This window comes from Capsicum annuum, chromosome 5 (assembly GCF_002878395.1).
Source record: "Capsicum annuum cultivar UCD-10X-F1 chromosome 5, UCD10Xv1.1, whole genome shotgun sequence".
Taxonomy (NCBI): domain Eukaryota; kingdom Viridiplantae; phylum Streptophyta; class Magnoliopsida; order Solanales; family Solanaceae; genus Capsicum; species Capsicum annuum.
The window spans coordinates 217,861,917-217,884,090 of record NC_061115.1 but is presented as its reverse complement, the minus strand read 5'-3'; the positions used below and the strand labels follow the sequence as shown (position 1 = coordinate 217,884,090).

The window sequence follows — 22,174 nt, the reverse complement described above, 5'->3', positions numbered from 1 at the left end:
AGCATTCTTGACATCCATCTGAAATATCTTCCACTGTCGAACGGATGCAACAGCAATCATAGTGCGAACAGTCGTCATCTTTGCTACGGGGGAAAAAGTCTCCTCATAATCCATACCATATTGTTGTGAGTACCCTTTTGCCACAAGTCTTGCCTTGTATCGCTCAACAGACCCATCAGATTTTGTTTTTATCTTATACACCCATCGACAACCAATCGCATGCTTACCAGGTGGGAGAGTAACCAAATCTCATGTATGTGTATGATGAAGAGCAGCAAGTTCCTCAGCCATAGCATTCTGCCAAAGAGGATCAGACACAGCCTCTCTATACGACTCAGGTTCAGACAAATGATGTATGTTTGCAATAAAGGAAGCAAATGAGGCTGAATATGTAGAATAGGAAAAATCTGGCAGTTTGGTGGACTTACAAGGTCGAGTAGACCTCCTCAGAGGTGGTGGGTCTCCAGTCTCAACAGTCGAAGGAGCAGACTCAGGCACAGGCGAGGCTGAAGCACTATCAGGTGGCACACCAGAAGGCATGGATGGATCCGGAACTGGAACCTCTATGTCAATCCCAAAGGGATCAATAAGCCGAATATCTGACTTTGTCACATCATGGGTTTTAGCTGGAATGGAATAAAAAGGAATATGTTCCAAAAAAGTGACATGTCGTGAAACATATAATTTCTGACTTACAGGATCATAGCAACGATATCCTTTTTGTCCAATACCATACCCCAAAAACACACATATAGCTGATTTTGACCCTAACTTATTTCGTTCAACATGAGGACGAAGAACAAAGCAAGTACATCCAAAAACTCGTAATGCAGAATAATTCGGCGGGTGACCATATAGTTTCTCAAACGGAGACATCCCTGAAGTTAATGCAGTAGGAATACGATTAATCACATATACAGCAGTTAGGACTGCTTCTCCCCAAAAAATACTAGGAACCTCTGCAGACAAAAGTAAAGAGCGTGCTGTCTCAACAATATGACGATGTTTTCTTTCTGCCAGACCGTTCTGCTCAGGAGTGTCGGTACACGATGACTGGTGTATGGTACCATCAGAGGCAAGTAACTGAGTGAAGTCATTAGAGGTATATTCACCCCCTAAGTCACACCTGAAACACTTTATCACAGCCGAATGTTGTGTTTTAACAAGGGCTCTAAAGTTGTTGTAAATGCCAAAGAAATCAGATCTGCGTTTCATAAGATACACCCAGGTATAACGAGTATAGTCATCTATAAACGAAACATAATAGGTCGATCCACCCTTAGTGGATACTGGCGCTGGTCCCCATACATCAGAATGAATAATATCAAAAGGAGCAACAGAATAAGACACACTTTTATTAAACGGTAAGGCAGAAAATTTTGCCAGTTTACAACCACTACAATCTGAAATATCACTAGTGTTCACATGACCCAAAGCACCACTAGAGACCAAAAAACGTAAACGTGAAACTGACACATGTCCTAATCTGGAATGCCAAAGATAAAACTGAGAAGACAAAGGACTCAAACGAAAAGAAGATAAATCTATGCTAGAGGCAGCAACTGCAGACACTTTGAGATTCTCCAAGACATAGAGTTCCCCCAACCTATGGCCGGTCCCAATCACCCTCTGAGTGTGTTGGTCCTGTATAACACAAACAGAATCAGAAAAAAAACACCCAATTACCAGCCTTACACAACTGACTGACCGAAACAAGATTTAAAGCAAGTTTGGGAATGTAATAAACATCAGAGAGGACAATGTGAGGGGTAGTAACAGAACCAACACCCTCGACTGACATAGGTACAGCACTCGCGGACATAACAGAGATTGGTGAAATGGGTGACAAAGAACCAAACGATGACAAACGATAACATATGGACATGTGATGAGACGCACCAGAATCCAATATCCACAAGGAGGAAGGAATACCTTAGGTACTAGAAGAAACTGAACCCGAATGAGACATAGATGCTGACATGGCCGTAGGATTAGAAACGAAGAACTGTCTGAACTGTTCGAAAACCTGGGGATCCAACGCAGAAGGTGGCATAGTGCTAACAGACTCAACATCTACAGATGGTGCAGCAGCAGCGAACTGTGGAGGACGAGATGACCATGGAGGAGCACCAGAGGAGCGTGACGGAGACTTTTGCTGCCCATATTTCTGTTGCTACCCAGATTGAGGCTGTTTGACCTTGTTAAGTAACAACGGACACTGAGCCTTCCAATGATTTTTCTGTTTGCAGAATGCACACTCATCAAATGCAACGTTAGGAGATTGTCGAGTCTGAGTACGTGGTGGCCTAGACTGATCAGTTGAAGCAGCAAACACGACAGGAGTAGTAGTTACTTTAGACCCTTTATCCACTTGAGACTTGATACGAGTCTCCTCTGCAATCAGTTCATGAACCACAGAATCAACAGTAGGGAGGGGAGATCGATGAAGGATTGTTCCACGTAGGCCCTCAAAGTCAGAACGTAGTGCCATAAAAAACTGAACCAAGCGTTGCTCTTCCCGTCTAGCAATGTACGGCCCAAAACCTTTTAACTCTGCAGATTCAGTAAGTGCCAATTGATCCCACAAATCCGACATGGCAGCATAAAAATCTTGAATACTGAGATCATGCTGTTGAAGAGCACGGATATCATACTCCAACTGGTACTGCTTAGCAAAATTAGACTGAGTGTACAGTCTTTCCAAATGATCCCAGACCTCCTTTGCTGTGTCATACTTAGCCAATTGCATACCAATTGACTGAGTTACAGAATTGTTAATCCAAGTGATAATCTTGGAGTTATTAGTTTCCCATAAGTCCACCAACAAATCAAAATTTTCAGTTTTATCATCGATAGGTCTTAGTTTTACTCCAGTGATATAACCCCACATATTCTTCCCACGAAGAAAATTCTTCATGACATAACTCCAATAGGCATAGTTCTTACCATCTAATTGAGTACTAATGGACTGGAGAGAATCATCCTTTCCAGTCATTGTAAACACAGCAACACACAAACAATTCAAAAAAACAAAAAGATGCAAAACCCTAGGTTGAACAATTCCGAACGAACAACAATGGCAGCAAGCAAAAGAACGAAAGACGAACAATACCAGACAGCAAACGAATACAGCAGCACCTCAAAAAAATTCGGGGCTCCGCCCCGAACCCCGGACGGGGGCGCGCTGCCCCCCGTACCCCCCAGCGAACTCACCGCAGAGTTCGATCCGCGCAGTAGGTGCCTGCTACAAAATCTTCAACCAACAAATCAAAGGACATGGATCAAACTAGCTTTGATACCATGTTAATAGAACTTTATTGAAAGAAAGAAAGGCTAAGGTTTACAATATAATCTGAAAAGCATAAAAAACTAACTAAAACAAAAGTAGGCTATATATATACATAGCTAATAACCTAAAGGTCCATAAACTAAAGGCCCAATAACATATGGGCTAACATTTGGACATGTGTCATCGTTTGTCCAAAAAAAAAGAAACATGTGGTTTTGTTTCATATCTAAGAGCCCTTTCTACATTTTTGTCTATTACATTACGAAATAATGAATTGAGTTCGTATAGGCATTTTGGATGCTACTAGTGAAATAGCCCTTCTGGCTATATTTTCTGTTACTCCACCCATTTCATAAAGTATTCGCCCCACATACATAGTGGGTACCTAAATTTAAGAAAAAACGTTTGTTGATAAAGAACCAGCGGAAACCTGAATATAAAAAAAGAAAGCAGAAGAAAAAATGTCAACAAAACAAAGACAATTTTGTCTGTTGCCCCAATTACTGCATATTATCAACCCTACTTTTGTCTAGATGTTGTTTCCTGGGATTTTTCTTTCAATACATGAGTAAACTCCAAGTACTCGATTTGAGCTACAACTCAGCGCTTATGAATTTGTTGAGTTGCATATCTAACTTGGAAAGTCTTAGAGCATTCTTGCTTTAACAGACCAAAAAATTTGCAAAATTAAAATCATGTTGCAAAATAACAGACCGTCATATTAAATTATGAAAAAAATATATAAATAGGCAAAATGGACCATTGGAAATAGAATAATTTTGTAAACTAAATAGAATTATTTTATATTTTATCCTAAAATCATTATCGCTTATCTCTTATATCAAACTATCCTAAGAGTTTGTTCGATATGAAAAATAAGAGATAACTAATTTTGAGATTAATTTTAGACTGAGTTTGTCGCATGTTTGGTAGGATAAATGGTGGGATAATTTATATTGAAATTAGTTAATTTTACCACACATTGAGGGCTAACTTGGTGTGTTATTTTTATCACACATTGAGAGCTCGTTTGGTTGGGAAAGAAGTTATTCCAAGATGGTTATTTCACCCTCAATATGGAATTTCAATAACACTATAATCCTCAGATAATTAGTCTTATAACAAGTTATTCCGTAATTTTACCCCAACCAAAATTAGGGATAAACTCATCTCAAAATCGATCCTATGATTAATTGTTCTTTATCTCTCACACCAAACGAGCCCTGTGAGTGGAGTAATAATTCTCAAATAACTAATATTAATTATGATAAGTTAATCATAAAAGCTAGTCATAAATAACACACATTATGAGAATTATTACTCCACTCACAGAGCTCGTTTGGTTGGGAAAGAAGTTATTCCAAGATGGTTATTTCACCCTCAATATGGAATTTCAATAACACTATAATCCTCAGATAATTAGTCTTATAACAAGTTATTCCGTAATTTTACCCCAACCAAAATTAGGGATAAACTCATCTCAAAATCGATCCTATGATTAATTGTTCTTTATCTCTCACACCAAACGAGCCCTGTGAGTGGAGTAATAATTCTCAAATAACTAATATTAATTATGATAAGTTAATCATAAAAGCTAGTCATAAATAACACACATTAATTTTTATGTATTTAGTATCTTACCATTTGAAACACTACAAATTCTCATAGTAAAATAATTTGATATAAAGTGCAATACTAGGAGGTTAGTTATTTTAATCATTTATTTTAAAATCGAAAACTAATCATAAATAATACTGATTCGATTTTGATTTATATTCCATGTTTTCATCCGGACACTTAACACTACTCATAGTAAAAGAATCTAATATAAAAGTTCAATTAGTGGATCAATTAATTTTAAAATCATTTATTTTACTTTTAAAAATAAAAAAAATAAATATAAATTATACGGATCAGATTTTCATAAACATTCTATGTTATAATTTGAATATTAACATAATTCATAGTTAAAAAATCTAATACAAAAGTACAATTTCAGTAGGTCAATTAATTTTAAAATGATATGTTTAGTTTTTTAAAATAGAAAATTAACCATAAATGATACTGAATTACTGAACTGATTTCATTTACATTATTACATATTATCATTTGAAAAATGATTCAAATGATAATAATTCATAGAATAAGACTCTTAACACATAGGTGCAATTTTAGTGGGCCAATTAATTTTAAATTTATTTGATATTTAATTTTTAAAAATAAAAAGATTAAACATAAATAATACAGATTTAATTTTCATTTACATCCGCGTTATCACTTGACTACTAACACAGTTCAAAGTAAGAGAATCTATCACAAAATTACAATTTTAGAAAATTAATTAATTACTGTTTAAAAATTCCAATTTTTTTTTTACATTCCATGTTATCATTTGATCACTGTAGTTAAAAAAAATTAATACAAAACTGCAATTTTGGAAAGTTAATTAATCAGTGTTTAAAATTTATTTAATTTTCATTTACATTCCATGTTGTCATTTGACCACTATAGCAAAAAAATTTAATACAAAATTACAATTTTAGAAAGTTAATTAGTCAGTGTTTAAGATTTATTTAATTTTCATATACATTCCATGTTGTCATTTGACCACTAACACAGTCCATAGTAAAAGAAAAGATCATAATATTAGAAATTTAATTAATTAGTGCTTAACCTATAAATAATGTTGAAATTAAAGTATTTCTTCACCTCATTCTTCACTTTTCTCTTTAATCACACTTATTGTACATTTTGTTTAGAAAAAATTGTTGATAACGCTGAAAGGTCTGTTATCAAACTTGGTTGTGAACATTATTTTCATACTGATATGCCATATAGATCTAAAATATTTATATATCTCTAGTAATAAAACAAATATATGTAAATATTTCAGATATATATTACTTACCTGTATGAAAGAAATGTTCACACCTAAACTTGCTAATAAACCTTTCAGCATTATCAATAACTTTTTTCTAAATAAATTGTACAATTAGGGGCGTCATTAATATCATTTGAAGAAACATTATCAGTCATAGCTTTGACAAAAAAAATAAAAAATTAGTAACTAAATAGATCATTCTTTAGTCAATATAAAATTTATTTATTTAATTCATATGACTTTATTTTGAATTTTTGTTTGAATCCCTTACTTTCTACCAGCTCATTGAGAGAGAAAGAAAAAAATATGTATCATGATAAATCATGTTATATTTTTTTTTTGTTTGATCTTTTGAATTAAAATATTTGAATAAGTTGGTAAAAAGGTAAAATCAATAGGATAAAATATTCGATCAGAAACAATAAAAAAATTCCACAAAATTTTATATATTTGTACCATCTCATCTCATTCGATCAATTTTATTTGTTTGACGCGCATTAACACCTTACCTATTTCATTATACAAATATCTTTTTTCTTTTTTCTTTTCAATATTAAAAAAATTAGTTCTAATCTGCATTTTAATTCATCGAGTCTAATTTTTAAATTTCTTTTGCTGTATAAAATGTATAGGTTCTGAGTTCAACGCTCGCGATAATGATATGTGAATTGCGAACTTATTTAAGACGAAGGATATTGAATACCATTTGCAAATTTTGAAGATGAAGATTATGAAAAAAGCAGCGATAAGGCCAAATATTATAACAAATATGTAATAATCATGTATTTTTTATCTTGTTTATCATTTAATTAGTATAGTATATTAATTTAATGTAAAAAAAATGGATAATTACAAATTATTACTGTAGTAATAATCTCTATTATAAATATTGGGTACAAATTGATGGGAATTCTGAAAGTTGCGAATTTAAGGAGAATGTGTAAATTCTTGATTAGAAGAACGGCCACGACCTCAACCACTTCTACCTCTACCACGACCACGTGCGGTGGGATTAAGCTATGAATATATTGAGCTGAAGGAGTAATCACATTAAGGGCTTTATCCTTTTTTAGTTGTCTTTCTTCGGACAACAACATGCCATATAAAAGCATCAAAGGTGACATCTTCTTGACGTGCCTCAAGTGCTCTGGTAAATGGACGATAATGAGGGCCTAAACCCTGCAAGAACAAATTCGATAAGATCATCATCATTGACGGGATGCTGCAAAGCAGCCAACCTATTTGCAATCCCTTTTGCCTTTTGGACATAAGTCTCAATGCTTGCATTGTCACGATTTAAAAATGTGAAGTTGTACTTTGAGCTCACGAATTTGTGGTTTGGATCCGGTTACATAGGATGCAACTAATTTGCTCCATGCTGCACGGGCAGTTTCAGCACTAACTAATTATGGCAGCACATTCTCGGATACTGACACAACAATTCAACTTAAAACAAGTTGGTCTTCACGAGCCCATGCTTTATAGGCTGGATTCAATTGATTTTCTACTATAATTTTATCTGGAACAGATTTATTACCATCAATATGATGGTTGTGACCACACCCACAAAGCATTGGAAGAAACTGTGTCTTCCATAGCAAGAAGTTTGACGATGTAAGCTTCACGGGTAATTGATGAGCAAGGTTAGGAATTGGGGAATAAGTCGTCATGGGGGTGGTCGAAGCAACAACTGTAGTGCTTGACACGACTGAGGAAATAGTGACATCTCCCATTGCTGGATTCTTAAGGGAACGTTGTTCTGTTCAGAAAAAAATTATTTAGGATTATTTTTTTCTTCGTTGGGGTTAAAAAAAAATTTCAGATACCTTGAATTCTCAATGCACTTCATTGACCATTAGGGCACACCTTGTGATACCTCGTTCACGTAAATTTAAGAAAAAAATTACCTCATTCATTTTCTTTTTAGTTCCTTTAGATCAACCCAAACCTGCCAAATAAGAAAAACATAATTCCTCTTTTACTCAGTTATAAAATTGGGTATACTTTAGTTTAGAATAAAAAGAGAAAATGGTCAATTACCCCTCTAACCTCTAGTCAAAATCCTAACTACACACTCAACATTTATTAGAGTCCCATTACCCTCCTAAATATTTTTTTACTATGTTTTATACCCCTCTCATTGCTGAGCTGTCAATATAAATCAAACAACAACACATACGCGTATATACGCGCCTGGTCCCCCTCCTACTTTTTCACTTCCTCCTAAAACAAAATAGACAATTTCCATGGATAACACACAAATGACATATCTCTCGGCTCTCTATACACCCACTCACCCTCACAACACAACATACCTACAACACAACACACAGAAAAAAACACACAATACACAGACTACTACATAGCCAAACGCGAGGGATGGGAGAAACAGTGAAAGAAAGAGGAAAAAACAGAGAGAGGAGGTCCATCGGGAAAAAACAACAACTTCTTTTTCCAAAAAGTGAGGCTGTTTATAATGCTAAAAGCCAAATTTAATCAATTAAATTTCAATGTGAATATTGACCTCCAAATAAAAAATATAAAAAAAGTCATTATCAGTTATGCCAAATTGAGTCACTTTTGAAGACTTATCTAGAAGAAGACAAACAGCTGGTGCTGAATTGTCAAAGCAAAATAAGACCAATAACGTAAGAGGATTAAAAATTTATAGGCCAACTTGTAGTTACGTATTGTCAAAGTACTTTTGGCTGACTCCTCCTTGACCTGTTAACTTTCGCCGGCGAAATTTCACCGGAATAACTTCGGTGAAATCACCTTTAAAATTCAAATTACCAACTTATTTTTCTCATTTTTTTTATCAAATCCCATCAGAAAACAATCGAAAACACCAAATTAACGACGAAAATGCATGAAACAAACCCATTTCGCTATAAATCCACCAGTTCTGTAAAACGAATGGAACAGATCTGTTCGCGTGTGAAATTTGATACAGTTTGTTCTCGATTTCGTGGGTTTAGGCGTGGGTTATTAAAGAACAAAAATAGGTGTAGACAAGAGCCAGATTCGTTCATTTGTGATGTTCGATTCAAGGTGAAATTTGATTTGGCGTTTGGAGATGAGATTTGGCGTTTGGAGTCTTGGAGATGAAGGATTACTTGGGGTCTTTTATTAATTGGAGAAGACAACATTATTAATAATTAAAAGTTATAATGACGTGTATTATACACGTGGCACTTAAAATAATAATTTTAAAGGGTTAATGCTTCAACTCACGCGCCTATTGAGAGTATTCTCACCTCCCATGACAGGTCAGCAATGGAAGGGATATAAAATATAGTAAAAAAATGTCTAGGGGTAATGAGACTCTAGTAAAGGTTGAGTGTGTAGTTGGGATTTCGACTAAAGGTTGGAGGGGTAATTGACCATTTTTTCGAATAAAAAAAAGAAATTGAATTTTTTTCTAGTTGGGTCTGGCCTGAAGAGGTAAAAAAAAATGGATAAGACTATTTTTAAAAGTCATATGATATTTTTGAAATTAAAAGATCAATTAAAGATTTTTAAATCTAATTTGTTAGCCAAAAAAATAAATATACATCATTTGTTAGACATCACTACATATATAACTTATGTCATTATGTGTTAAGAAAAGAAAAATATGTACACCACTTTTTAAAAAAGGGCTACATCTGTTATATAAAAAAAAAAAAATGCAAACTTGAGAAATATCTTTACTCATTTTTCCATGTTACCATACGTCCATACCATCCATTTTAAACTAATTGACATATTTATAAAAAAAAATTATCTCAAAATAATTGATATATTTAAAAGATAAGCGACAATTAAATATTTTTTTTCAAGTCTAGTCTCTACCCTTAATTCTAAAACAATTAGCAATTACAATACAAATTTTAGAAAAAGGTCATTAGTCAATTTACTCTCCTTATTGATTTTTTCGTAAAAGTTATGCAAAATTTATTTATGTCAATTATTTCGAGACGAAAAAAATATAAAAATACTTAATTAAAAATCTCTCTCATATTTAATTCATGCTTATGTGGTTTAATTATGTAAGTAAACACTTTTTTTAGATAAAATTTGTTTAACAAGTTCAAGCATATTCCAACAATAATAGTAATATTTAAAAAAAAAAAACTTTATTTAAACCGAATATTTATGGAAAATATTTTCTCTATAGGATAAAATTAATTTATATTCTGTCTTTCTCGATTCTACTAATTATACTAAAAATGTTATTATTGTCGTTAGAAGCTCGGTCCTTAAAACAAGTCGCACAAATCTAAATTTGATCTAATCTCAATACAAATAAAAAACATTACAAAGAAAATGGAAATAAAATAAATTACAAGCTTGATCCTTAAAAATAACTCCTATAAATTTACATTTGAGCGAATTTCAATATAAATATCGTACAAATTAAGTAGAAAACAAAAACATCTTGAGAAACGTGATCCTTAAAATTAAGTCCTACAAATTTAAATTTGATTGAACCTCAATGCAAATATCGAATACACCAAGTAGAAAACAAAAATATGTTGAGAAGCGTGATCCTTAAAAATAGGTGGTACAAATTTAAATTTAATCGAACCTCAATTCAAATATTGAACACACCAATTAGAAAACAAAAATATATTGAGAAGCGTGGTCCTTAAAAATCAACGAATTTAAATTCGATCGAATCCCAATACAAATATGAACACAAGTAGAAAACAAAAATATATTGAGAAGTTCGGTCCTTAAAAACAAGTCATAAAAATGTAAATTTGATAGAATCTTAATTCAAATACCGAACACATCAAGTAGACAACAAAAATATATTGAGAAACGTGGTTCTTAAAAAAAAGTGATACAGATTCAAATTTGATCAAATCTTAATTCAAATACCGAACACATAAACTAAAAAAGCAAAAATATATTAAAAAGCTTTGTCTTAAAAACAAGCCCTACAAATTTAAATTAGATCGAACTCAATACAAATATGAACACATCAAGTACTAGAAAATAAAAATATATTGAGAAGCGTGGTCCTTAAAAACAAGTCCAACAAATTTAAATTTGATCGAACCTCCATGCAAATACCGAACATACCAAGTAGAAAATAAAAATAAATTGAGAACCGTGATCCTTAAGAATAAGATGTATAAATTTAAATTTAATCGAACCTAGCTCAATGCAAATATCGAACACACCAAGTAGTAAACAAAAACATACTGAGAAGCGTGGTCCTTAAAAATAAGTTCTACGAATTTAAATTCTATCAAATCCCAATACCAATATGAACACAAGTAGAAAACAAAAATATATTGAGAAGCTCTGTCCTTAAAAACAAGTCATACAAATGTAAATTTGATCGAATCTTAATTCAAATACCGAATACATCAAGTAGACAATAAAAATATATTGAGAAGCGTGGTTCAAATCTTAATTCAAATACCGAACACATAAAGTAAAAAGCAAAAATATATTAAAAAGCTTTGTCTTAAAAACAAGCCCTGCAAATTTAAATTTGATCGAACCTCAATACAAATATGAACACATCAAGTACTAGAAAATAAAAATATATTGAGAAGCATGGTCCTTAAAAATAATTCCTACAAATTTAAATTCGATCGAATCCCAATACCAATATCGAACACATCAAGTAGAAAATAAAAATATATTAAAAAAGTATAAATTTAAATTTGATCAAACCTCAATACAAATATCAAACACATCAAGTAAAAAATAAAAATATATTAAAAAAGTATAAATTTAAATTTGATCAAACCTCAATACAAATATCAAACACATCAAATAAAATATAAAAATATATTAAAAAATTGATCCTTGATTAAAAATTTAAATTTAATCCAACCTCACTACAAATACGAACACATCAAAAAAAGAAAAAAAAAAGAAAAAAAAAAAAAAGACAAACGGCAAATGTAGTTGTATACCCACTATGTGTCAACTGCATGTTTCTCATTTCATCACAACAAAAAAAAAAAAAAAAAAAAAAAACACACCCAATTCAATTGCCCATTTAATTTTCAAGAAAATCATCTACTTATAATTTTCTTGAAAATTGAAGCTTACTGGGAAAAATTTGGATCAATTTGATGAACAACAAGGTTTATTTTTCTACTTCTGTTTGTTTTTCAAGTTATTTTTTTTAAGCTGAGAATTACTAGTAGATCTGTTTAATTTAAATTTTTGTAATTTAATTTGTGTTGTGTGTTATTTGGATTGTTGGGTGTTTAATACGATTAGAAACAATTGATAATTGTTGCTTCATGTTGTGTTATAGTATGTGTTTAGTAAATTGAGGAAAGATAGGGAAATGGATATATAATTATTGTTTCTTTTTTGTATAGTTAAAATGTAGCTCCCTTATGCTCCATGTTTATTTATTTTTTGTTTTTTTTGATGTTTTAATCTTGATTTATATGTCAGTAGAAAATGTAGAGAACTTCGAGAGTTAAAAGAATCTGTGTTGCTCGGACTCTTCAAAAATGTCGATAGGTGCATGTTGGATCCTCCAGAAATAGTGTATGTTTGAACAGTGGCGGAGCCAAGATTTTCATTAAGGGGTTCAGAAGTATATATACGAAATAGTCGAAGGGGGTTCAACATCTACTATGTATGCATAAAAAATATTTTAACCATGTAGTATAAAACCAGTATAAGTTTCCGTCGAAGCAGCGGATGCATCCCCTGGAGCAAAGGTGGCTCCGCCACTGTGTTTGAACGATTTGATACGGGTGCAGCAACATTTTTGGAGAGTCCAAGCAACTTAGCTTTTGAATCCTCTTATAGCACCCAATGCTTGCCAAAGCTCCCTCCTTTTTTTTCTAGCGCGAGGCGTATAAACTCCTATAAACATTAATGTAAAACCGGTATTTCAATTCGCCGAGGAAGCCATCCATTCTATCGACCAACTATCCGCTATCTGCCTCGAAAAGGTGTAGTCAGCAGACTTCCATTTTGTTACCAAAACACAGGCAATGTCTACGTCCTGTTATCTAACTATCGGGGTAAGTAGTCTTTGTTTCTCCTTTTCATAATCTTCATCGGATATGAACTGATGGCTGAGCTTTATTGTGAGCTAATCTGGATGTTCCATTCTCGTTAGAGAAATCGTTAGGATTGTTAATTGGTGCTTTGGAGTTTGCTAAGCAGTACTCTCTAACGTTCCGATAGATGTTATCTTTCCTTGACCCTTTTCCTCTCTCCATCGATCCGTTAGCTCCCGCAAAGCTAACAGTTAACAATGAACTTGAGTAAATTCTTCAATTCCGTCAGGCTCTTATTCTTCAAATCTCCTTGTCGACGTGCTTGCTTCATGCTGAGGATATTTTGGAATTTGAATGTCTATGTTTTAAAGGTGCCTTACATTTGCTTTTTTACTGATAGTTTGGTCCACGTCAATGAAAGATTCTTTGCCAAATAAGTGGGACCCAACATGGGTAAAACGTTGATAACGTCGTTAAACATTTGTCAAATAAGGAAGTGTGTCATTTTCTTGGAACTGAAGAAAAAGGAAAACGTGTCACATAAATTGGACAGAAAATGTACGTAAGGCCACTTTTAGTATGATTTGTTGTATCCGTGTTGGCATGGAGCTTCTCATCTAGTATATATACATGCATATATTGGGGTTAATCTCAACTAGACTGTTGCCTTTTGGTAACTCACATTTAATTCAAAATCTCCTATCACGTATTAGGTATATTGACAATGATACCGGTTTTGACCGACTGTTAATGAGCTATGTCTTTTGATCTCTAGGTTCCATCCTCATAAGTTCAAATATATCAAGAAGGATCTTTGATGGAGCGTTGTTCGGGAGAAGATGCTGATATAACTGAATTGGAGATTGATGACTATAAAGAAAAAGCTTATGTAGAGCTGAAGTGTGGAAATCCATCGTTTAAGATATCAGACGTGGCTTACACTTGTCCCTATTGTCCTGATAAAAGCGGCCGTCACCTTTTCTACGAAGATCTCTGGCAGCATGCAAGTGGAATAGGAAAGTCTAACATGCGAACTGCAAGAGATAGGGCGAACCATCTTGCGTTGGCCAAGTACTTGGAAACCGAAGTAGCGGGTGCAGTTGGTCCATCAAAATCTAATAAAAAGTTGAAGACAGGAAACTCTTTTCGAATATCAGACGCTGCTTTTGCTTGCCCGTATTGTCCGGAGACAACGAAAAGAGATTTTTCTTACAAGGACCTCATGCAGCACGCACATGGAATAGGAAACTGTAACTCTATGAAGAGAACTGCAACAGATAAGGCGAACCATCTTGCGTTATTCAAGCGCTTGGAAAATGATGTAGCAGGTTCTACCAGTTCAGCAAAATCTTGTGAAGAGTCGATGAGTAGAAATCAACCTCTTAAGATATCAAATATGACTTTTACTTGCCCGTATTGTCCGGAGACAAGTGAAAGAAAATTTTCTTATAAGGATTTAATGCAGCATGCAAATGGAATAGGAAGCTCTAACTCGTGGAAGCGATCTGCAAGACAGAAGGCAAACCATCTTGCATTAGCCAAACGCTTGGAAAATGAAGTAGTCGGTTCTGCCGGATCATCAAAATCTCATGAAGAGTGGAGGAGTGGAAACCATGTTCCTAAGACGTCAAATATGGCTTTTGCTTGCCCCTATTGTCCAGAGACAAGAAACAGAAATTTTTCGTACATAGATCTCTTTCAGCATGTACATTGTGTAGGAACCGGTAACTCTATAACAAGAACTGCAAGTGATAAGGCCAACCATCTTGCATTAGCCAGTTACCTTGAAAATGATGCAGCAGGTGCAGCTGGTCCATCGAAATCTTATGAAGGGTTGAAGAGTGGAAATTACCCTTTAAAGATATCAGATATGGCTTCTATTCGTGCCTATCCAGAGACGAGAAACAAAGATTCTTCGCACAAGGATCTGTTGCAGCATGCAAATGGAGTAGGAAGCAGTAACGCTAAGAAACAAACTGCAAGAGATAAGGCCAACCATCTTGCATATGGGAAGTACTTGGAAAATGATGTAGCAGGTGCTGCTGGCGGTGCATCAACATCTTATGTAGAGTCGACAAGTGGAATACACTCTTTTAACATGTCGGATCGGACTTTTGCTTGTGCATACTGTCCAGAGACGAGAAACAGAAACTTTTCGTACAAAGATCTCTGGCAGCATGCACTTGGAGTAGGAAGCTGCGACTCTAAGAAACGAACTGCAACGGATAAGGCCAACCATCTTGCCTTGTCCAAGCACTTACAAAATTTTGCCAAGTACTTGGAAGATGATGTATCCAGTGCCGCCAGTACATCAATGCCATACGAAAGATTGAAGAGTGGTAATCACTCTTTTAACAATTTAGATGTGGCTTTTGCTTGCCCCTATTGTCCCGAGAGTAGAAACAAAGATTTTTCTTATAAGGATCTCTTGCAACATGCTGGTGGAGTCGGAAGTTGCAACTCTAAGAAACGAACGGCAAAAGATAAGGCCAATCATCTTGCATTGGCCAAGTACTTGTCGAGTGATGCTGCAGGTGGTCCTAGTAAGTCAATATCTTGTGAAGAGTCGAAGAGTGGAAACAACTCTTTCAACATACCTTATGGGGCTTATACTTTTGCTTATTGTCCAAAGAAAAGAAAGCGAGATCTTTTGTATAGTGAAGTAGGAAACTGTAGCTTCAACAAGCGAACGGCAATAGATAAGGCTAACCATCTTACATTCGGCAAGTATTTTGAAAATGATTTTGCAAGTGCTGCTAGTCCAACAAAATGTAATACTCTGGGTGATATTCAGGTTGATTTCCTTACGGATCATGACCTTTCGGAGATGTTTGTGTGGCCATGGATTGGGGTTGTTGTGAACCTTCCAACTGAATTCAAGGATGGACGTTATGTAGGAGAAAGTGGTTCTAATCTGAAGGATCATTTGATAAAAAGAGGTTTCAATCCAACACGAGTGCGCACTCTATGGAATGACCTAGGCCATTCTGGAATCGCTCTTGTTGAATTCAAGAAAGATTGGTTTGGGTTCAGTAATGCCATATCATTTGAGAAGGCCTATGTGGCCGATGATCATGGAAAGAAGGATTGGGAAGACAATAATGGCCAAAAATCTGATCTTTATGCATGGATAGCTCGAGCTGATGATTATAAAGCCACTAATGTTGTTGGTGAAAAGCTCCGCAAATTTGGAGACCTAAAAACTATTTCTAGTATCATTGAAGAAGAATCTCGCAAGAATAGTATACTTGTTTCTAGTTTGAACAATTCCATTGAAGTCAAGAAGCTGCACATAAAGGTGATAGAGGACAAATTAAGGGAGACTACCCAGTCCGTCGAACAGTTGATTGTGGTGAATGCTAAACTTCGTCAAGCAAACAATGAAGGTTAGTGATTGCATACGTGTGCGGTTAGGAACTTTGGATACTTTACATTTGATGTCATAACATGGTTGTTTGTGTGATTAGAAATAAAGAAGATCCAGTCGAGCGCGCGTGACCATTTCCAGCAGACATTTAGTAATCATGAAAAGTTGAAGTTGCAATTGGAAACTCAAAAAAAGGAGCTTGAACTCCGACATGAAGAACTGCAGAAACGTGAGGCTCAAATTGAAAGGGAGATGGAAAAACTATCCCTCGATCATGCACAGGTATACTTGCTTAGTCGTTCCTATGCTGAATCCGATTTCGGTTTGAACATGTCATTTGCAAAAGCTAAACGATTAAATTTTTCACAAAGGAAGAAAAGTTAGGTCATGGTTTCATGTTCATATATGTGGATGTGCTAGTCGAAACTTTCTCAAAATATTCTAGTTAGTGCTCACAACATGGAGTTACAAGTAGTGTATGCATGGTTATAACAATTGCTGAACCTTCAAATTCAATGTACATAGTTATCATGCATATGCCGGTCTTCATGTATGCTTTTCTTTGTTTTACTTGCATGTTGATTTGGAAAAAAAATGCTTTTGAAAGAAGCACCTTTTATGGAATTATTTGGAGCGTCACGTAAGGAACCGATGACTTATGTGGCAATCGTTATTTGAGTTGAAGATAGTTATCATTAAGTCTTTCGTGTTGTTCCTCCAGAATGCTATCCTAAAAGCATCCCTTGCTGCCGTTGAAGAGAAAAAGAATGCTGATCAGAAAGTACTGAAATTGGCGGAAGAACTGAAGGTCTGTCGTTTAGGTTCCTCTTTCGCTTGTTATTGACGTTTATCTTAATTCTTATGTTCACGTGTTATATAACATATCACTAAGGTGCTATTTTTCTGTTTGTAGAAAAAAAACGAGGAACTCCATAAGAGAATTATTAAGCTTGAGCAACAACTCGTTGCAAAACAAGCAGGAGAAACAGAAGTTGCACAAATGCGGTTGGTTATGAAGCACATTGAAGAAGAGGGTGATCAGGAAGTTCTGGAAAACGTCGACACAATGCTTAAAAATTTAAGAGAAAAGGAAGAAAAATACGAAGAGTTAGTGGCGTTGAACCAAACCTTGATTGTGAAGGAGCGGAAGAGCAATGATGAGCTGCAGGAAGCACTTAAAGAATTGGTTAATGTAAGGAGGCTTACAATGGCTTGTCGTTTCACAGGATATTGGAATGTATCGTAATGAAAATATGAATAGCATGATTCATTAAAATAAAAAGACTATTAACGACGTATCATAGCATATTTTGGACGGTTTAGGTAACGGGAGCAGTAGAACAACTCATGTCCTTCATTATGAGCTCATTCCGTCTACTTGAAGATACATGCACATTATACCATTAGCCCAAATCGGTTTAGTGAAATACTTATAATTTTTTTGATAGGATAGTAATATTCAAAATCTCTTTTTGCTGGGTCGAGGAGTTCGGCTGGCTTTAACATTTAATGACAAGGTTTGAGGAATTGACAATTAAATTTCTCTATAGGGCTTGAAGGAATTACCAAGAAAAGGTCCTATTGGTGTTAAGAGGATGGGAGAGCTCGACAACAGACCGTTTCTTGAAGCAATGAAGAGGCGATATAATGACACAGAAGCTGAGCAAAAAGCTCCCGAGTTGTGCTCATTGTGGGAGGAGTACCTTAGAGACCCTGAGTGGCATCCCTTTAAAGTCGTTGCCATAAACGGGAAACATCAGGTATCCTTTTCTTATTCTGGTTCCTTGCGTCGAGTCTGTTTAAACTCATTTTACTAAATAAGAAGAGAATTAGTTTGGCTTCCATTTGTTTTAGTTTCTACCACATATATGTTGCGATGTGTACTTTCGGATTCTGATCGTTGTGTGAAACTTTATTCAATATACTTGACCAATGTAGTGGTGTGACCTATGTGGTGGACACCTCAGATATGTAGTGTGCCGTGTGTTTTCTCTTGTTCCTATTGCAGTTTGTTTGGTTCTTGAGTTTGTAGTTATTTGTCGTCATCTGTGGCATAAACGTATAGGCTGCTATTTGATATCGTTGGAAGTCAAATTATGCGTATCACGTTGTCGTAAACCTGTCATACTTTAATCAGTCGTTGGTGGGGGAAGAGGAGCCTTGGCGTAACTGGTAAAGTTGCTGCCATGTGAACAGGATGTCACGGGTTCAACTCTTGGAAATAGCATCTTGCATAAATGCCGGGTAAGGCTGCATACAGTATATCCTTGCGGTTCGGCCCTTTCCAGGACCCCACGCATAGCGGTAGCTTTAGTGCACTAGACTGCTTTGCCGTATTATATAAATATATATATATCTATCCTTGCGGTTCGGCCCTTTCCAGGACCCCACGCATAGCGGTAGCTTTAATGCGCCAGACTACTTTACAGTATTAGTCATTGGTAGGGAGTTTTGGTGTGATAAATATTAGGACCAAAATTTCTACGGGTTCTCTTTTAACATTCTAAACAGCGTGGCCGCAGAACTTTCTGATTTTATCAAGCATCTCGTACTAGTTGATCTAAAAAATATTTATACGTATAGAAATGTATCATGCATCTTTATAGGTATGAATATTCAAGAACGTAGATTGTATACATTTCTTACTTGATCGACTTTTCTCCAGTTTTTCTATACTGAGTTTTATTATATTAATATCTGTGCCGCTGTTTCAGTCTGTAATAGACGATGAAGATGAAAAACTGAAAGACTTGAAGAAAACTTACGGCGAAGGAGTGTATAAAGCTGTTACAACCTCTTTAACCGAGATTAATGTATATAACCCAAGCGGAGGATACGTCATTTCGGAGTTGTGGAATTATAAAGCTGGCGAGAAAGCTACTCTGCAGGATGGAGTTACCGTTTTACTAAACCTCTGGAAAAAGAAAATGACGCTCGACTGAACGTTGGATGCTTCCTTGAGCTTTGCCTAACGTTCTCTAGGTACCACCTTTCTCTTGCTATGATATTTTCATCTGTAACAACTTCACAATTTTTGAATTGTTAAGGGTCAAAAACGCACCTAAAGTATCCCGATTTTTTAGTCTCGTACCTGAACTATCTAAAGTATCGCTAAATGTTTATCGAACCACACCTCAAAGTGAACAACAGATAGTTGAGGTGTGTTTCGATAACAACTGGTGATAGTTCAGATAGGAAATTCACACAATATTTTCCGTATGAAACTCAAAAAACCGCGATGCTTTGGGTGTGTTTTTGACCCTTCACGCTTTTAGGAAATGCGATCGAACACAAAAAAAAGAGCGACCGAAAGAAAATGATTATAGCGGAATAGCTGATTTAGCGTATTAAAACATCATTTAGATGGCATTTATCTCCCAACTGAAACACTTGCTCCTCTACGTCAACAGTTTTCAAGATATTCCGATGCTTGTACGTAGAAGAACCTCATGTCGCATCACATTCCATTCGAGCAGAGGCGGATTCGGGATTTGAACTGTATGGATTCTAAATTGTAGAATAGTGACCTCAACTTCAGTAACTGTAATTTGCGTACATAGTTAGTGGATCTCTTGATATACATATATATATATATATATATATATATATATATATAAACAGTTCGAGTCAAAGCTACTGAGTTCTATCGAACCTGTAACTTGAGGTCTAGCACCGACCCCGCATTTGAGCTCATTTATTTGTGTACTGAATAAAATCCTTCACCATGTAAAGTTGCATTTCATCTTAGAGCATGACATTAGTATGGCCGGGGACAGACGATGGAAGTGCAGAATCGTAAAGTATGGAGCTTAGGTTGGGGACGAGCATGAAGAGGCGCTCTAGCTGCTTACACAGGTTGGTTGTTCTCTAAATTCGCGCGTGTTATACTCGATTTATAGATTGCTTAGATGAATTTGAATAGAAATGCAGCAACGCTAGTAAAGTTGGTGTCATTGTCAGGTGATCAAGAGATCACGGATTCAAGACTTGGAAACAACCTCTAACAGAAATGCTCTATGTTGCTCGGACTCTTCAGAAAAGTTAATGGGTGCTTGCCGGATTCGCCAAAACTAATGTATTTTTGGAGAATCCAACATGGGTGTGGCATCGAAAGTGAAGAGTCTGCACAACCTAGGAAATGCGTATGCATGGTAAGGCTGCGTACAATAGACCTTTGTCGTTAAGTTCTTTGGACCCTGCACATAGCGGGAGCTTTAGTGCACGTGGACGGTACTGTTCCACTTTTAAAATAAGTTGCAGCCATCAGATTTATTTGAATGAGGTAGTATTATTTCAATTAATTTTAAAATGATTTATTTTTAACTTTTTAAAACATTTGAAATTAATCATAAATAATATAGGATATTGATTTACATTCCATGTTATCATTTGAACACCAACACAAAATCATAGTAAAAGAATTTAATACAAAATTGCCATTTTAGTAGGTCAATTTATTTTAAAATTATTTGTTTGAATATACAGATTTTGATTTACATTCCATGTTAACATTAGAACATTTTATAAAAAGATTATCTAATACAAAAATATGCAATTTTAGTATATTAATAATTCTATAGTCATTGATTTACGTTTAAAAAAAAAAAAACAATCATAAATAATATGTATCCATGTTATCATTTGAACATTAACAAAATTCATAGTAAGAGAATCTAATACAAAAGTGCAATTTTAGTAGATCAATTAATTTTAAAATTATTTGTTTGACTTTTTAAAAAAATAAAAAATAATCATAAATAATACATATCATATTTTGTTTTTCATTTCATGTTACCATTTTAACACTGATAAAATTCATAGTAAGGAAATCTAAAACAATATTGCAATTTTAGAAAAATAATTAATCAATGCTTAAAATATTATTTAATTTTCATTTACATTTCATGTTACCATTTTAACACTAACACAATTCATAGTAAGGAAATCTAACACAATATTGCAATTTTAGAAAAATAATTAATCAATGTTTAAAATATTATTTAATTTTCATTTACATTGCATGTTATTATTTGACCACTAACATAATTCATAGTAAAAGAATCTTATACAAAATTGCAATTTTAGAAAATTAATTAACCAATGTTTAAAATTTTATTTAATTTTCATTTACATCCCATATTATCATTGGACCACTAACACAATTCATAGTAAAAGAAAAGATTACAATTTTAGAAATTTAATTAGTAAGTGTTAAAATTTTTCCTATAAATAATATTGAAATTAGCCTATTTTTTCACTTCATTATTCATTTCTCTTCTTTAATTTCTCCTTAAGTGTTCTTTATTTTTTTTTTTCTTCAAAGTTATAGCTAATAATATTTTTTTGAATGATATTAACGATGCTACTAATGGTACAATTTGCTTTAAAAAGATTGTTGATAACGTTGAAAGGTCTGGTACAAAACTTATTTGCGGGTATTTTTTTCATACTGGTATGTAACATAGATCTAAAATATTTATGGATCTCTAATAACAAAAAAAAAAAAAAAAAAAAAGAGAAGAAGTAATTTTTTAGAGATTTGTAACTATTTTAAATATATGCTATATAGTAGTGTGAAATAAATGTTCACAAATAAGTTTTGTGATGGATCTTTTAGCAGTATCAACAACTCTTTTTTAAACCAAATTGTTTAATTAGGAGCA

General features: G+C 34.3%; 1 protein-coding gene across 3 annotated transcripts; it reads left to right on the top strand.

Annotated features, from left to right (window-relative positions):
- The first annotated feature begins 12,025 nt into the window (after positions 1-12,025).
- LOC107870234 (protein INVOLVED IN DE NOVO 2) lies at positions 12,026-20,546 on the top strand. 3 transcript variants are annotated; one of them, XR_001674057.2, is made up of 9 exons: positions 12,026-12,262; positions 13,920-16,530; positions 16,612-16,793; positions 17,233-17,319; positions 17,425-17,703; positions 18,062-18,271; positions 19,226-19,493; positions 19,922-20,366; positions 20,472-20,546. XR_001674057.2 is itself a non-coding variant. In XM_016716692.2 (8 exons), the coding sequence occupies exons 2-7, from the start codon at positions 13,962-13,964 to the stop codon at positions 19,451-19,453; spliced, it is 3,555 nt and encodes a 1,184-aa protein (XP_016572178.2). In that variant the 5' UTR covers positions 12,026-12,262; positions 13,920-13,961; the 3' UTR covers positions 19,454-19,493; positions 19,922-20,546. The 3 variants fall into 3 exon arrangements, 1 of the variants encoding a protein (XP_016572178.2); XR_007055585.1 differs by having other exon boundaries at positions 20,442-20,546; XM_016716692.2 differs by having other exon boundaries at positions 19,922-20,546.
- Positions 20,547-22,174: the final 1,628 nt, after the last annotated feature.